This window comes from Nanorana parkeri, unplaced genomic scaffold (genome assembly GCF_000935625.1).
Source record: "Nanorana parkeri isolate BGI_ZX_2015 unplaced genomic scaffold, ASM93562v1 scaffold87, whole genome shotgun sequence".
NCBI lineage: Eukaryota > Metazoa > Chordata > Amphibia > Anura > Dicroglossidae > Nanorana > Nanorana parkeri.
The window spans coordinates 468,970-484,842 of NW_017306355.1; the positions used below are offsets into that span (position 1 = coordinate 468,970).

A 15,873-nucleotide genomic window follows, 5' to 3' on the forward strand; every position below is an offset into this window, starting at 1 on the left:
AAGGCATAGAGGTCAATGACTGTTGCTAGATGCTGCTCCGCTAAGCCATTGGTAACAATGCAAAATGATATGCCAATATAAGAGACGTATCGATCCACAAAATGTATCGTGAAGAACATGTGAACATTTTAACCATGCATATTGGTGTTGTTTCTTCTTTACTTAACGCCCCTAAACCCTCTGCAACATCAGGGATTAAAATTATAAAAAAGTAGACCTCAGATTCTTGCATATAGACCTCCCACTTTGTTGATTCTTTTTTTTCTCCAAGTCAGCTGGCACACTACTGCACCTGCACTAGTCTGCATCATACACCTCTATGGGTGATTCATTGATCATCCACAAGTGAATGTACAGCAGCCCATAGATATCTATACTGTGGGTCCACTGTGGGTCTACAGCTGCTAGAATGGATGTTTGATATCAGAGTTGTATTTTGCCTTTTTTTTTTTATTAAAACACAGATGAATGGGTAGCAGGAGTATTTATATGTAACAATTTGCAATTCCAATTTTATCCTTTAACAAATTAAAGCCAGATTGTTACGTTTGCCATCTTGCAGGGGGATTTTGCTGCCAGTCCTCAATTTAGCTGAACAGAACCTGCTGAGGTCCCACCTCCAGTACAAATAAAGGGCCTGTTCACATGAGATCAGGTCCTGATCAGCAGACGTGGAGCTGCTGATGCAGTGCGTTTGACGCGTTTTTGGTCCGGATGCTGACAGTTAATTTTTTGTCAATGTTGATGACATCATAATAAGTGGAGCAAGAATACAATTTTTTCTTTTTTCCCCCTTAGCTGCATTGCGTTGCGTTTCCGTTGCGTGCGTTTCCGGACCGGACAAAATGTGACATGCAGTATTTTTTCTGTCGTAAGCTGAACGGACTGCGCACGTGAGAACTGGAGCCCATAAAACACATAGGGATACATTGGGATGCATTTTGAGTGCAGCGGAGCCGGTCAGCACACAAAACGGACGTTGTGTGAACAGGCCCTCAGTCTTTTCCCTGTAACCTGCCATCAGTACACGCACACACACACCACTTCCCACCATTGGTGAATGAGAATGGCCCCCCTAGTACCCAGAGCTCACTCACTAGGTAGTTTTCATACCAAAAGTGTAAACATGTGTTTACCATTTTACTTGCCAAGGCATTAGTAATTTATTCAGTTGCGCTTGCGATTCTTTTAAAATTGATCACACAGCACAGCAAACCACTCTACTACTACTGAAGTGGATTACCATTGTCTAATAAAGCAGACTGGGGCAGGAAGTAGGGAGCTGCATTAGGAAATAAGCGAGTTACCTGCCTGGCTGTGTAAATCACACCACCGTCTGTAGTGGATTACAAATCCTTTGGCAGGTAAAACAGGAAACATATGCTATATATATATATTCATTCACTCAAAACATATTTAAATTGAATGCCTAGAGTTCCAGTTTAAACCCTTTAGATGTACTGTTTACACCCACTGAACTGATAACCCCATGCCTCAAGCCACTCTCCAGACTAATGGCACTGCCCAAGGATTACACAGCAGTCATTAAACAAATACGTTGGATCCAATTACTTCATACATACATACACAATTATATGAATTGTGCCTTACCTAGTCCCCATTACCCACCTTTACTATGAGAAGTAGTGGTCTCACCTACAGTAACACAAGCTACTAACACCACCTTCACTGTCCCAAATCCACTCAATATCTCAGTCAAGAAATACACAACCCACCTACTGTGTCCCCACCACCATCTACACTGCAAAACAATTTAATTTCAACTGTCTAGTTCAATAGTGATTTCACCGCCATTGTGTTTAGTCCTGCTTAAAGCTTATTGAAACCAAAAATGTAATTATTGCAGTTTACCAGTCCTCAGATGTGGTGGCTGCATTTGTTTTCTTTGTTAGGCTCTTCACTTTTTTCACCTGGTGCCCCTTTAAGTCTATACTCTTCTCTCTAATGTATTTATGGAAGGAACCATACAGTTTGTCACAGACTGGCCTTTGTTCATCTCCATGTTGGATTGACTGGAGTAGTAGCTTACACAAAATAGATAAGAATGTGGTGTGCTTTCTTCCGACAGAAAAAGTGACAAGGATATTGCATTTCTGACAGGATCAACAGGTATTTGCTGTATTTGCTGAAAATGCTCATAGCCTAAAAAAAAAAAAAAAAAATGTAAAGCCTAATGCATCCACCACATCCAAGGATTGGTAAGCTGCATTATTTAAACTTTTTTTGTTTTTAGGTTTAGATATGCTTTAAACATTACCTGCCACATCTAACTAATAACCTGCATCAGTTTCAATGATCCCAGTTCCATGTCCCTTGTTCCTAATTTTGCTGACACAGCAACCCCACTGCCACCTCCAGTGCCTCAGAATAACTCCATTCAACTTCAGTTACCAAACACTGAATTTGACCACCATTGTTCCTGTGTAAAACCCTCTCTGCGAATACCACAGCTGGGTGGTACTACTATTCCCCAGATGCTGCTTTTACTATGTACTTTATAGTGGCATTCCAAGTTACACAAGTCCGATTATCTTACCTCACTCCCTCCTCTGCCCACTTTTGCTGAAACCACCATCAACATGAATTCCTAACGCGTACACTAAAGAGAAAATAAGTCTCTAATCTGAAATATTCTACATGCAAAAAAATATGACAGTCAGCAATCTGCACCAAATTACCTTGTTCATGAATGGTACACATTTGCTAGTACAGATAAAAGACTCATTTTGTTCCAGTATTCATCTCACTGTTTTCTTAAAATTAGTTTCTTAAATTAGTGGCTAAAAAACACCAAGAATTTCAGTGTACTGTACAAGTAAGCTTTTTTAAAATTATATAAAGAAATTAGTTTAGAACCCTTGCTTTAGATCTTTAAAAAGAAGCTTTGTCCAATATTTTGTTGCACTGTATGACCACTGGCATAATTACATTTTCTTTTGAGGTTAACATGAAGATATTCCATAATGGTAAAGTTTGCAAGCAGTGAAGTTCTGTAGTACTTAGATCATTTTGCTTCAGCTAATTGGAGATCAACATAGTATAGGAATGGTATAAAATACAAGAGAGGATTATAATTAGCTCTTAGAAGTTCAAAGACTCGGCTGTGTATTAGTTCTTACATTTGAAGATACAGAGTTTGCAGTTCTGAAAGCACCTTCCACTTTCCTCTGTGTAGTAGACATTTGGCTGAACAGGACGCCTCTGCCAAACTTCTAAAGTCGATGCTGTTCATGAAATATTCCATGCGTTTTCAACTGAATAATTTATATGACTAATTTTTAAGATATGCTAGAAGTGCTAGATGCATTACATGAACCATCTGAGAGCTGTTGTAACACTGGAAGTAATTAAAAACTGCCAAGCTATGATCCACCAGTGGTTGTGGAACTGCAATTCCCATCATAACCAGCCCACAGATGACATGCAATTTCAGGCCACCAAGCACTACTTTAAAAGGAAACAAGTAAAATATAGGGCTGCCTTTGCTGACCACCTTCTAAGATATTTGCCTGATTGACTCTGGCTTTAATACCTTTTTTACAATAAAGTTGACCCGAGAACATGCATGGAGATCTGGAAAACCAGAGTTAAGTCTGAGCAAACTAGATTAACTGGCGCTGAGTTACACCCCAACCCAGAGAACGTCTTTTTTCCTGGAAACCATAATTATAGTTTAGTTGAAGAGGCATCATAATTCCTACATTCAAAATACTCATATTTATATCTGAATAGAAAGTCCACCAACACAACTCTAGCATAGTAGGATGAGTGTCCTGCTATTGCTTTCCAAAGGAAAGGTGGGGGGGCTGGCTGCCCCATAACACCAACTCATAGCAAGACTCTACTTTGCAGCCTCAATATATCTATGTTTTAATGCAAGAAAGAGCCTTGATATATGTATTACATAGTTACATAGTATTTGAGGTTGAATAAAGACATTAGTCCATCAAGTCCAACCTATAACTCGTAGCCCAGCTACTTTAGCCAGGCAAAAGTGAATGACAAGCAATCTCTAAGCTTAAGTGCTTGAAAAAGGAGAACTATGGGGTTAAGGCTTATCCCCATAGCTCTCCTTAGGGTAACGGGAGGACACAAACCAGCGTCCTCCCGTCACCCTAAGCTCAGTATACCGCGAGCTACGGCTCGCGGTATACCGAGACGCCGCATCTGAAGCGGATCCCGACAATTATGTCTGGATCCCCCCAGCTGCCTGAGGCAGCTGGGGGGATCCAGCTGTACCCGCCCCCTCCCCGTCCGTTCCGCCAGTCAACGTTGGAGGATCGGAGCCGGGAGGGGGGAATCCAGCCCCTCCCCTGTCACGGCAGAGAGCCGTGACAGGATCGAGAAGTGAGCGAACGCCGGTATGTGTTCGCTCACCTCCCGATCTACTGAGCCGACCTGTGACAGTCTCATTGTCACAGGTCGGCTAGAACTATGAGGTGAGTGAAAAGCACTCCTCATAGTTCTCCTTTAAGAAAAATGTAACTGACTCTCTCTCTTTGTTTCTGTGTTTTTGAAATTTCTGTGTTTTGTAATGTTTGTGTGCCTGTCTAGCAGGTAAGAAATCATTTGGCTTCCTAATGCTGACCACCATAAATGCCTTGTCCAAACACCATCTTTCGCCATTTGAATCAAAACACAGTACATGTGACCCCGAGCTGTTCCAAAGGGACAAGCAAGAATTGCAAACTTAAACATTTGCGGTTAACCACAGAAGGTGGGCTTAGGTGTTCAGGGAGAATTAAGTCAGTTATGTGCCAACACCTACCGTTGCTTCCCAGGTACTGTGGATGTCTGATCCACCTGCAAATCATACTGGGTCAAAATGTCATTTAGTGCCCCATCATCTCCAAGTGATCCCCATTCCAAGTTGATGCACATTGTGCCTTCATCGCCTTCCACAGCTTCCACATTGCCCATCTCCTCCATGTAACAGACATTGGTACCAGTACCTGCAGACAGAGAGCATGACTACAACAGCTGATCCATTCTTAGATTCGTACAAGGAAGGGCGCAAAGAAACTTACCAACGATAAATCCAACCTCACAGCTGTGGTCCTTATAGCCACAACTCATCATTGTTCCAACTGTGTCATTGACAATGGCAACAACATCCACCTTATAATCCTAAAGAAAAAATAATTTTCATATATTAAACTCCAATGAGTCAGATAAAACAGTGGACATAGGTCAACAAATGATGTGCAAATGCTCACCCCACGTCTTTGGATGGCATCTTTCAATAACTGGACAACATCTTTCCCCTCTACTCCGGAACAGCGGAAGCCTTTAGTCCAGGAGATGAGTACACTCTGTGGATGGGAAAGCAGACACATTGTTATATCAGCTACACATTGCAAATAGAGGTGATTAAATCCCTCAGTTTTTGTTTTAAAAGGTCTATCATAAAAAAGGATTTTTTTTTTAACCCACTTACGTAGAAGGCCTATATAAATAGAAATCATCTAGTTAATACGTTTAGCACAACATAGCAGCAAGGCAACTATTTTTTTCAGAGGGAAAAGTTCAGCAAAAGCAGTCATATGTTGCTGTTGGTCAGTTAACTGTAAAACAGTGTAGGCAGAAACACAAAACAATGCTGTGTATGTGCTTACAGTGATTGGCACATTTCCAATTTAGTATCATGGCATTCAGTAACCGGTGGAAATTGTAAAACATGGTTTATTGACACATTTTCCGGCATCATTCTTAGGCAATTCTCTGCAATCGAACATGTGACATCTTCAGAGCCACAAAGGGAGTTGGAAGATGCTCTGATGTAAAGGTCTCAAAAGGAAAGTGGGCAGCTAGAATGGCCACCATATGGCTTGGACTACAGGTTGCACTCTTATCAAGTCTTAAAATAATAGAACTCCAGACAAAAATATTAACCCTTGCAGTGGGGCTACACCCACACTGCAACAGTTAAATGCTTGTTAACACGTATACTCGCTTACTTATAAACGGATGCTGATCCTCTGAGCTGGCAGTGCCCCACCAGCCTCTCTTCCCCCATCAGCTGAAGCAATGGTATGTTCCTTTTGTGTCCTTAGCTTACAGTGTACTGGGCGGGATGACTCGAGGATCCTTAAACCGCTGCATGGGAAGGGGAGCTAGGCTGGAAGGCCTGGTCTAGGAGCAAGCCGGATTTGTTAAAATGTTTATTATTTACAGCCCTAGACACAACGAGATGTTAACCCTTGCAGTGCGGGGGTAGCCCCAATGCAAGGATTAATATTTTTGTCTGGAGTTCTGCTTTGAATGTTGAGGTATATAGAAGCAGTGCCACCATCCCAAATATCTTATTAGTGTTAGCCCAGGAGACAAATGCCCCCCTACCAGCCAGCACAGTCCTACCCTGTTATAGTTAAAAGACAAAAAACCACCACATCTTTAAAAAGTTTTAACCTAAGCCAACAGCTTAGGCCAAGTAAAAGGCACCAAAAATCCTGTAGGCAGTACCATTGCCCCACTCAAGGTTATGCTAAGCAACTTGTAAAAAAGTTGGTATCTGCATAAAACTTAAACCCAATAGGGGCTGATAGGTTGCTCAGGCACTGTGGAATATGGGAATATGCTCTCCGCCTACCATAGAATATCAGGATAATTCCCAGTGGTCATAGCAGCATTAATCTTACACAGAAGGCACACTCAGGGTCTTGATGCGTCCATTATCCTGCTATGATTTCACCTTGAATTGCAGGCGAACAGTGTAGGAAGACTGTGCTCACAGACTATGTTCAAAGTAGATATTTGAGGTAAAGAACTCTGCTGTCTTTAGCATGTGCAAAATTCTGGACAGCAGTTTACTGAAATGGAAGTTAGAATGAAATATTACCTTGTCTAGCTGACTCTGCTCACAAGGGAATGAGAAAGTAAACCCCAGCTGGAAAACCTCTTTACTGAGGTTGCGATGTTGAAGGAAATGGCCAAGGCACTCAGCAACGTGGTCGAACAGCTGCAGACATACAATAAGGAATAGTCATACTCCAACATTTTAATGTAAAGGGCATCTGGAATAAGATATTTTGGAAGCTACCATTGCAGCCTCTGCAAGGTGCCTGGGCTTCATGCTGATCCAATAGCTTCAGTAATTTCGGAGACATTGACCTGGAACAAGTATGCAAATCAGGCGTATTGACTTCACTGACTTTATAATGTTCATGCTTGTTCCAGGTCAGTGACTCAATGTATTGAATACAGAGACAACCAGGCAACTAGTACTCTAGGAGAGTAAAACACTGAAAGCTGGTTATTTTCTCAGTACATGTTTTTATTCTGTTTGAAGAAAAATTATTTTAATTGTGATAACAAGAGACCATCGTTCAGTAAAATACATTTACCATTGACATTCATATACAGTATTACAATTTATCATTGGCAGTTATGTCATTGTTCAGGTGTCTGTACTTTCTGCCAACTAGTAGGATAGACTTGCACCAGTTTTACTGAATTAGCAGACAAAAAAAAAATGACACACAGCTGAAGTACATATCCATAAGTTGTTGAACTACTAAATTATTTATAGTGGTGTTCTACCAGTCAGGTACACCTTCCAAAAACTATAGCAAGGCTTGTAATTCTTTTTTTCCCTACATTCATGCAATATAAGTAGGTCACTACACCATCATCAGTCTATGATTGGATAAAAGAAAAGCAACACACTGATGAAGTCTTCACTGTGGTCCCAGACTTTCCAAACTGTTAATAGAAAGCAATATGTAAAGTAAGAGTAGTGATCAGCCCTCTCTTGGTCTGGCTATATAGGGAGTTACAGCAGGCCAATACCAAACTGCACTTAGTGTATTTTCATAAAAAACTATCATAAGGCCCATTCACACCTCCCTGTGCATGTTGACATTCATTTCTTTGTGCATTGATGTGTGTTGTTAAGATATTTCATTCAATCTGAATTGGCAAAGAGCCTAATGCCCCCCCCCCCCCCAAAAAAAGAACATACATGCACAAATGTTGGCAATGCAGAGCATCACATGGCACAAAGCAAGCACACCTGAGTCTTGCGGTGCACTATAGCGCACATGCATTTATTTTTTACTACACGTGAGTTTGTTACCATGTTTTATGTGAACACATGTTAATACAATATGTAACATTTTATTCACAAATGGAGAGGTGTGAATGGGCCCTTTAAACATAACTGGCTTTCATTTAATTATTGACATGGAGCTTTACCTCAGGCGATTTTAACTTGAATACTTCTGTTTTAAGAAGGCTCTGCAATTCCCACTAATTAAGTGGGTAGCTCTTTGGTTCACCTCACCAGAAGGTGTCTGGCTGTTCCCAAGTATTTGCAAGATATACATATCAAAGGATAGCTTGAGAATCAGCTTGTGATGTTTAATAACTGTTTCTGTGTAGTCTGTAATCATATGGCTGCCCTTGTGTACATATTTGTTAATTACATATGCAGCTTGTACGTCTTGTTTTGCAGTGCTACACTATGGTTGTGGTTTACTGCTCCATCTCAACACGGTCGACTTATTGAAAACAATACACTCCCTGTGTGGCAGATCTCAACAATATTACAAGTTATACGTTGGGGGTACAGAGCTAGAAATCAAGCACCACACCACTGTATGTAACACAGATGTTACATAGAGTTACTGCAAAAGGAATTATACTTTGCCACCAGGGGCTAATCTATAAGTGTTAACAATACAAAACAAAGAAAACTAAAAATTTTTAAAAATTAAAAAAGAAGTCAAAGTCAAATTAAAGCAAACAAGGCAATAACAAACCAAAAGATGCTCTATAAAAATATACTATACTTTCCCTTTAACCACGTGCTTCACGGAGCAATTTCTTGCATTTGCGCACACAATAAAAAAAAAAAAAATCAGCAAATTTATTGTGATAGGTCCTCTTTATGGAGACATCAGGGGTCTGAAAGACCCCTGTCACCTAGGGACCCCTAAGAGGCTGATGAAGCAGGTATCTTCTTCATCAGCTTCTTCTTCTGGCTCTAAGAGCCAGAGACTGTGTACAGTGAGACCAGAAGTGATGTGATGCACATCACTTCCAGGTCCAGTGATCGGAGGAGTGATCAGCGGCTGAAAGCCGGTGGTCTCTTCTCCGATCTATCAGGGGAGACCTTCCCCGCCAGTCCCGGGCTCACGCGAGGGACAGATGAGCACAGGAAGCCGACGGCGGCCGCGGAGGGGACGCCGTACCATACAAGCGATTCCTCGCCTGTACAGACGCCGGATCACTTGTATTTAAACAGCAATCGCCTGCTGTTTAAAATGGCACCAAGAACATGGCTGCTTGCTATAACCACTTCCAGAGAATGACGTACAAATAAGTGAACCCGCAGGAAGTGGTTAAAGACCATCTCCAGGCAAACCAAAAAAATTGGGTTAGCCCCACTGGGGGAGCGGGGATCAGGCAAATAAAAGTGTTATACTATGCTCCTCTAGGCATAAATGAAGACCTTGCACCCACTGCAAGGGTAATATTTTGGTTTGCATCAATGCACAGGCACTTCTAATATCAACATGCATCCTGTGCTTTAAATATTATTTATACTACAAAGAAACAGGTAAAAAGCAAAACAGAATATTGGCCAGATAGTATGGCAGTCCCATCACTGAGGTCAACGCTGGTAATTGAGTATTAATGTGCCAGCATAATAGTATGTAAAACCACTCAAACTATTTGCCCCTTGTTGTCTGCCGTGGCTTTTGATCAATGTGGTTTATACAAAAAAAAAAAAAAAAGATAAATTCAAACAAATACTACTAACGCACCAAAGTTATCATACATTAAATCTTTATTTAGGCAATGTATATATTAAATGAAAAGTTAACTGTAGAACAAAAATGAATTTGCTGTTAATATTTGCAGCCTTAGCTATCTGGACTATTTTTAGGAGCTACTAAATTTGTCTGATTAATTGCTATAGAGTAGCAATCGCCATCTGATGAAACAAATGGCTCCCTATGGTACAAGCTACACTCTAGCAATTAATTGCACACGATTACAACATTGTGCAATCATGTGCAACTAATTCCTACTATGTTCTGCTGTGTAGTTAGGACCATAGGGAGATATTTGTTCCATCAATCAGTAATCCGTTTCTGCTATGCAACAATCAATCAGGCCTAATTTTACTTTCATAACTGAGCTACTTAAACTTGCCTGTGTGATTTGGGCCTAAAAAGCCTCCCTTGCTCGGCTTCTATACAAATGTACCCATGTGGCTTTTTCTGTATAGCAATTTGAGATCTAGACAAGCCATACAATTTATCCCACCAATCTGAATTGCAGTTCAAAGGTTAATACCTAACAAACAAAGTTACTTGTGTCTGTAAAATGCCAGTTAAAAGGGTCAATTCTCCCAACGCTTATATTTCAGATGTTGGTAGATGCTGGAGAGAGATACCACCTGACAATTATGTCATTTAAAGTATGCCTGCCATGACAGATCTGGGAGCTGTCCTTTCTGGCCTTTTTAGACCACTAGTTCACTAGCTGTTATGCTGATCCACTAGCTTATACTGTATATTTTGAGTCAATGACCCATTCTTATTACAGGTTACTGACTCACAGGTCAGTATGGAGGGTCAGTATGAAAGCCAGGCAACCAAAAGGTGATATCAACTATGGCAGCAGGCCCCCCCCCCCCCATGACAGTTTTCTTTCAAATCCATTTCTACCTTTATCTACCTAAGTGATTAGCATTTATTGTGGTAATGTAGAGGCGCAGTGGCGATGTATATGTGTGTGCATTTTCATGACTCACATTGCAGGCTTTCTTCCATTTTTTTTTTTTAATGAAGGCTTTATTAGGCCTGAAGCCTAATAAAATTCTACATTTTTTCCACAGAAAATTCAGTCTGACACCAGGGTGTCAGACTGCATCTGGTGTGAACGTACCCTTAAGTATTATCTTAGGTGAGCATTTTTGTTGAAATAAATGGTCTGGAGATAGCGTCTCTTTAAGATTCAAATACAAGCTTAAAAAGCTCCCAAATCCTTTTATGTGTTTTAAGCCTTTAAAAGTGCTTTCTACAGCCCCGAACCAACATAAAATATTATTAGGGAAAAGGCAATAAAACAGGGGTAAACCATAACTTGAGGAGTGACTTATATTACCATACCTGTTCGCCGGTTCCAGTCATAATGTCTTCAGATATGTCAAATACTTCACTGTCCATCTCTACTCCAGAAGCACAGCTTAACTTTACCTTGAGAATACGAAATTTGGCTCCTCCCAAATCCAGTACCAAGAAATCACCAAGTTCTAAGAGAAAGCCAGTGTTACAAAAGTATTAGAGGCAAATCACTACTGCACACAAGCCACTAATCTTTACAGAGAACATTGGACCAATCGTATAATTTACTGTCTCCGAAAGGAGCTTGCTTCTAGTTTGGTTACACAAACTATGGCCACTCTGTTCTGTCTACCAACATGTTCTGCAAAGATGGGGGACTACATATTAGGTATTATGGGCATAGTACCTGTTGGCAGTTGCATCATGGACACACTGGTACTACAAGGTTGCAATGTAAAATATATACTACTACACTACTGTTTACCCTCACAACACCTATTTAGGTATATCTGGGCAGTGAACTAGACCGTACTCTAACTACAACTGGGTTTACTAAGGAGCAGTATCTAAGTGATGGGCAGTATTCACCAGGGACTCAGCCGAGGTCCTTCCCCCAGGTAACTTTCTCAAATACTAGATGTAAATGGATAGGAACACTGGTGGAAAGTGTCAGGCCACTAGTGAGAGAACATAGGAGCAATTGGTGAGTGCCAGGGCACAAATGGGTAAAGTGTGGCAAACAGAGTGTACCAGGGACCAGGTCAGTTGACTGCTGTAGCATACTTAGAGATACACCAGTGGTCAGGAGAGACAAATGGAGTGTACCCAGAGTAATGCCAGTGGCAACTGATGGAATGTAATCAAATTAGTGGCTGAATAGGCCAGTTGGCAGAGGCACAGGAGGGCTCCGGCTGAAGACGCACAGGACTCTAGTAAGCCTGTAAGGGCTCAGCATCACATGGACAAACATTGCATAGGCATCTGTCTACAGTTGGATGTGACATAGAGGTGCTTGATGTGACATGGGGTAAAACCCAAAAGGGAGCAAAGCTGCAAGCCATAGGAAATGTGCTACTAGAATGAGGAAGTTAAGTAGCCTCTACAACAGTGTTTACACATTTCACAGGTTACATATACACATGTAATACTTTAAAAAATATGGCCTCTCCACATTAATACCCAACACATTGGATGTTCTGAATGACATTATGCATCATACTGCTTGAGTGCTAAGTGAAATTCAGAACGTCTTAATAAGTCACCATCGTGATCATTTTATCCACGCAACCCAAAATTGATGTTAACATTACTCATGTTGCATTGTGATGCAACATCGCTAGCAGGATTTAAGTCCTTAAGAGAAAACCCCTCTGCAAGCAGCATTCTAAAAAGGAGGCAGAAAAAGAGGCAGAACACTTGTTTTTACAGATTGTAAAAATATAATTTTATCAGTAATAGAACATGTACAAATACTAAAGGAATTGTGTGACCCTGTGGACATTTTGGGGACCATGCTTCAGGTCCCCCTATGTAAGTTGACCAGTACACACACACACACACACACACACACACAAAAGGCAAACCCTGGGACTGTTCTTGGAACTCAGGCACATGCAGCAAAAATGCAACATTTAGGTGATGCCAGAAAAACAAAGTGTATATCCCTTGCAAAGCTAAACCAGCTCAGCACACAGGTGAATGCATGAGCATGGTAAAAGGGGTGATCAACTTCCATAAGGACCTCTGTTGATGGACAAATGCAGCATGCACAAAAATCAAAGTCACTTTCAACCACACATTCATAACAGCGCACAATGTTATGTATGGCGTTCACGGGGAAAGTCCTAACTTGCACAAATGACCCTGTACATAAGCCCTAAAAATGCTGCATGCAATAATTTCTCTCTTCTGAAGTGTGCATTCAAGTAATGAACCTACTTGGAAAGCAAACACAAACCAGTAGTACTTAACACGCTGTAACCTCAAGATATGCTACTATACCTATAATGAACACAGAAAAGTTGCCACATGACATGTAACAGCCTGGCAAAAATACAACTTATCATGCAACAAAAGTGATGGGGAAACAAACTATCAGGCAATATCTTGCCAAACTTCCTGAAACCATTACAGGGTAAATGCAAGGAAAAATGTAAATCTTACAGTTAGGTTGCTACAAATCATCCAAACTGTAGTTGTTATAGGAATTACCAAGCACAAAGCAAGAGGAACTTCCCGCAGGGGCAATGGAGGCAGGTTCAACTTCCCACCCTCCACAGGATGTTTCATATAATTGCTACATGTGATCCACCTGATGTTTAACCCCATGTTTGATAAATTATACTAGGTTCTAAATCAGTTCTATGGCCATGGAAATATCTGTACTCTACAATAGTAGCAATTACTATTGGGCATGTAGAAGCTGGGACCTCAGCTCTGACTGGTCATCTTGAAGTCTTGTGTACTCCAGCTTATTGCATCAACATAATCATCAACTATGAAAGTGTTAGTCCTTTGTACCCATGCATACTATTGAGATGTGATAGTAAAAAACATGCACAATGAGGGACATTTCTCAAAACTGGAGTAGACAAAATCTGGAGCTTTGCAGGGCAACCAATCAGCTTCTCTCTTTCATTTTCAAATCTCAACTGAACAAAGAAGCTGATTGGTTGCCCTGGGCAACTGCTCCAGATTTTGTCTGCTCCAGTTTTGATTAATTCCCCCTAATGTGTTTTGTGTTGCAGTGCCTTAATTTAACATGGCACCCCAATGCACATATAGAGTAGCTGCCAAATCACCTGCAGCCAATCAGAAAAGTACATTGGCAGCTGCTGTATAAGTGGGATAGGGTGCCAATCAAAATGAACGGGAACACAACACAAAGCAGATCAATATCACATTAATGTCCCATCAATACCAAGCACATTGAGACTTATGCCTCTCACTCCCCTTCCACAGTATTCCTGGAGGTTTAAGCCTTTGGCTGACAGAGTTTTTTTTGCACGTCATAATCCACATTTTGGGGTATCAATATAGTACCCAAATTGTCCCTAGATGACACTTTTAAAGTCTCTACAGGTCATCAGTTTAAAGTTATCCATAAATATTGGCTCACTGTGGCGCACGCAGCGATACCTAACGTGTAGTGTGATTATCGTTTTCATACGTAGGTTCACCCAACACTTGTTTATGTTAGTATGGGCATTCACGGAGGCGGGTGCCCTTAACATTTTTGGGGGTATTTTTACATTTATTTTATTTAACTTTATTTTGTTAAACTTTTTTTTTTTTTTTTTACTTATCTTCATTGCTATCACATAGGGGGGCTCACAAGCACCCTATGTGATAGCATATTAGTGGTGACAGGTTCTGTTTAAGGTGACATTAGCGGCCTATTATGGCAGGAACGGCCCGTTTACCGGATTGTAGAAGCGATCTGGGGGCAGCTCAGCCTCCAGTATCGCTTCCAGTGCAAAGCCAACAGTTGGCTTTACACAGGTAAACCAAGTCCCGGCGGCTATAGCTACTTCCAGATTATACCAAAGTGATTAGCTACTTCCAGATTATACCCCTCCTCCCCCATTATAACCCCCACCTCCTTTTTGGGGGACATGGAGGTCGGAAATAGGAATTTGTCCTTAAAGGAGAACTAACATCAAACTAAGAAGCAATATACTTTGTGATGCTTAAAGGAGAACTATGGGGTTAAGGCTTTTCCCCATAGTTCTCCTTAGGGTAACGGGAGGACACAAACTAGCGTCCTCCCGTCACCCTAGGCTCAGTATACTGCGAGCTGTAGCTCACGGTATACTGAGACGCCGCAGTATACCGCAAGCTGCTGCTCGCGGTATACTGAGACGCCGCAGCTGAAACGGATCCCGACAATTGTGCCGGGCTTCCGCCCAGCTGCGTGACTGACAGCTGGCTCTGCCTATCCAGTGGCAGAGCCAGCTGTACCCGCCCCCTCCCAGGATAAGGGTGCTTTGCAAGGTAACCCCCAAATGTTGAAAGCCATGTGAACTAGCATGGTACAGGATGGGGGGGCATAATAGTCTGGGTGGGGTATTAAAGGAAGTCTTTATTTTCCCCTTTCATTACACTAATATATGTGCACATTTGTACACATATGTCACTTTTGATTTTAAAAAAATTTCTGACTCTGGCAATTCCACTGGATCCCTGATTGACATCATTGACCATAAAAGGTAATTTTATGATAATTGCTGATTTCTCCAAGAAATCCACTAGATAATGTTTAAAAATTAAAGTGACAGTGTACATTTATTTAAAAAGGGGGACACACAGCATGGATTTCCCCTTAATATTTCAGCCAGACCCCTATCTGGGCAAAATCCTCCCCACTTGCACAGTACCCTTATGCCAATGTGTAGGGACAAGGGCCTCTTCTCTACCCCCATGTCCCCATAAAATGAGGTGGGGGTAATATAGGGGGAATTAAGGTGAAAACTGGAAGCCCCCTTTATAAAAGGGTGTAACCAGATATCCCCCAAGAGAAGACGAGAAGGAGAGACATGATCAAAAAATGGCAACAAGGTGAAATAGTCCTTTATTGAAATAAAAAACATACATGTACTTACCAGCCTTTAAAATAAAGTTTATTAATGCCTCCAGAAGTAAATTCAGTGCCAATAAAGGCATGAAAGATTCCCAGCTATGCTAATTTAAATTTACCATCAGGATTTTTGAGTTTCATTTACTGCACCCAGGAGTCTGTCATTAGCAGCGGGAGTGCAGCATGTACAGCCCACTGGAA

General features: G+C 41.2%; 1 protein-coding gene across 1 annotated transcript in view; it reads right to left on the reverse strand.

Annotated features, from left to right (window-relative positions):
- Nucleotides 1-15,873, reverse strand: part of HK3 (hexokinase 3) — an 86,575-nt gene that overhangs the window by 22,596 nt on the left and 48,106 nt on the right. Inside the window, exons 4-8 of the mRNA XM_018552405.1 lie at nt 11,142-11,284; nt 6,860-6,979; nt 5,238-5,333; nt 5,049-5,148; nt 4,790-4,973 (exon numbers count right to left, since the gene is read on the reverse strand). Coding sequence (XP_018407907.1) covers nt 4,790-4,973; nt 5,049-5,148; nt 5,238-5,333; nt 6,860-6,979; nt 11,142-11,284 — 643 coding nt within the window. The remainder of the gene's footprint in view (nt 1-4,789; nt 4,974-5,048; nt 5,149-5,237; nt 5,334-6,859; nt 6,980-11,141; nt 11,285-15,873) is intronic.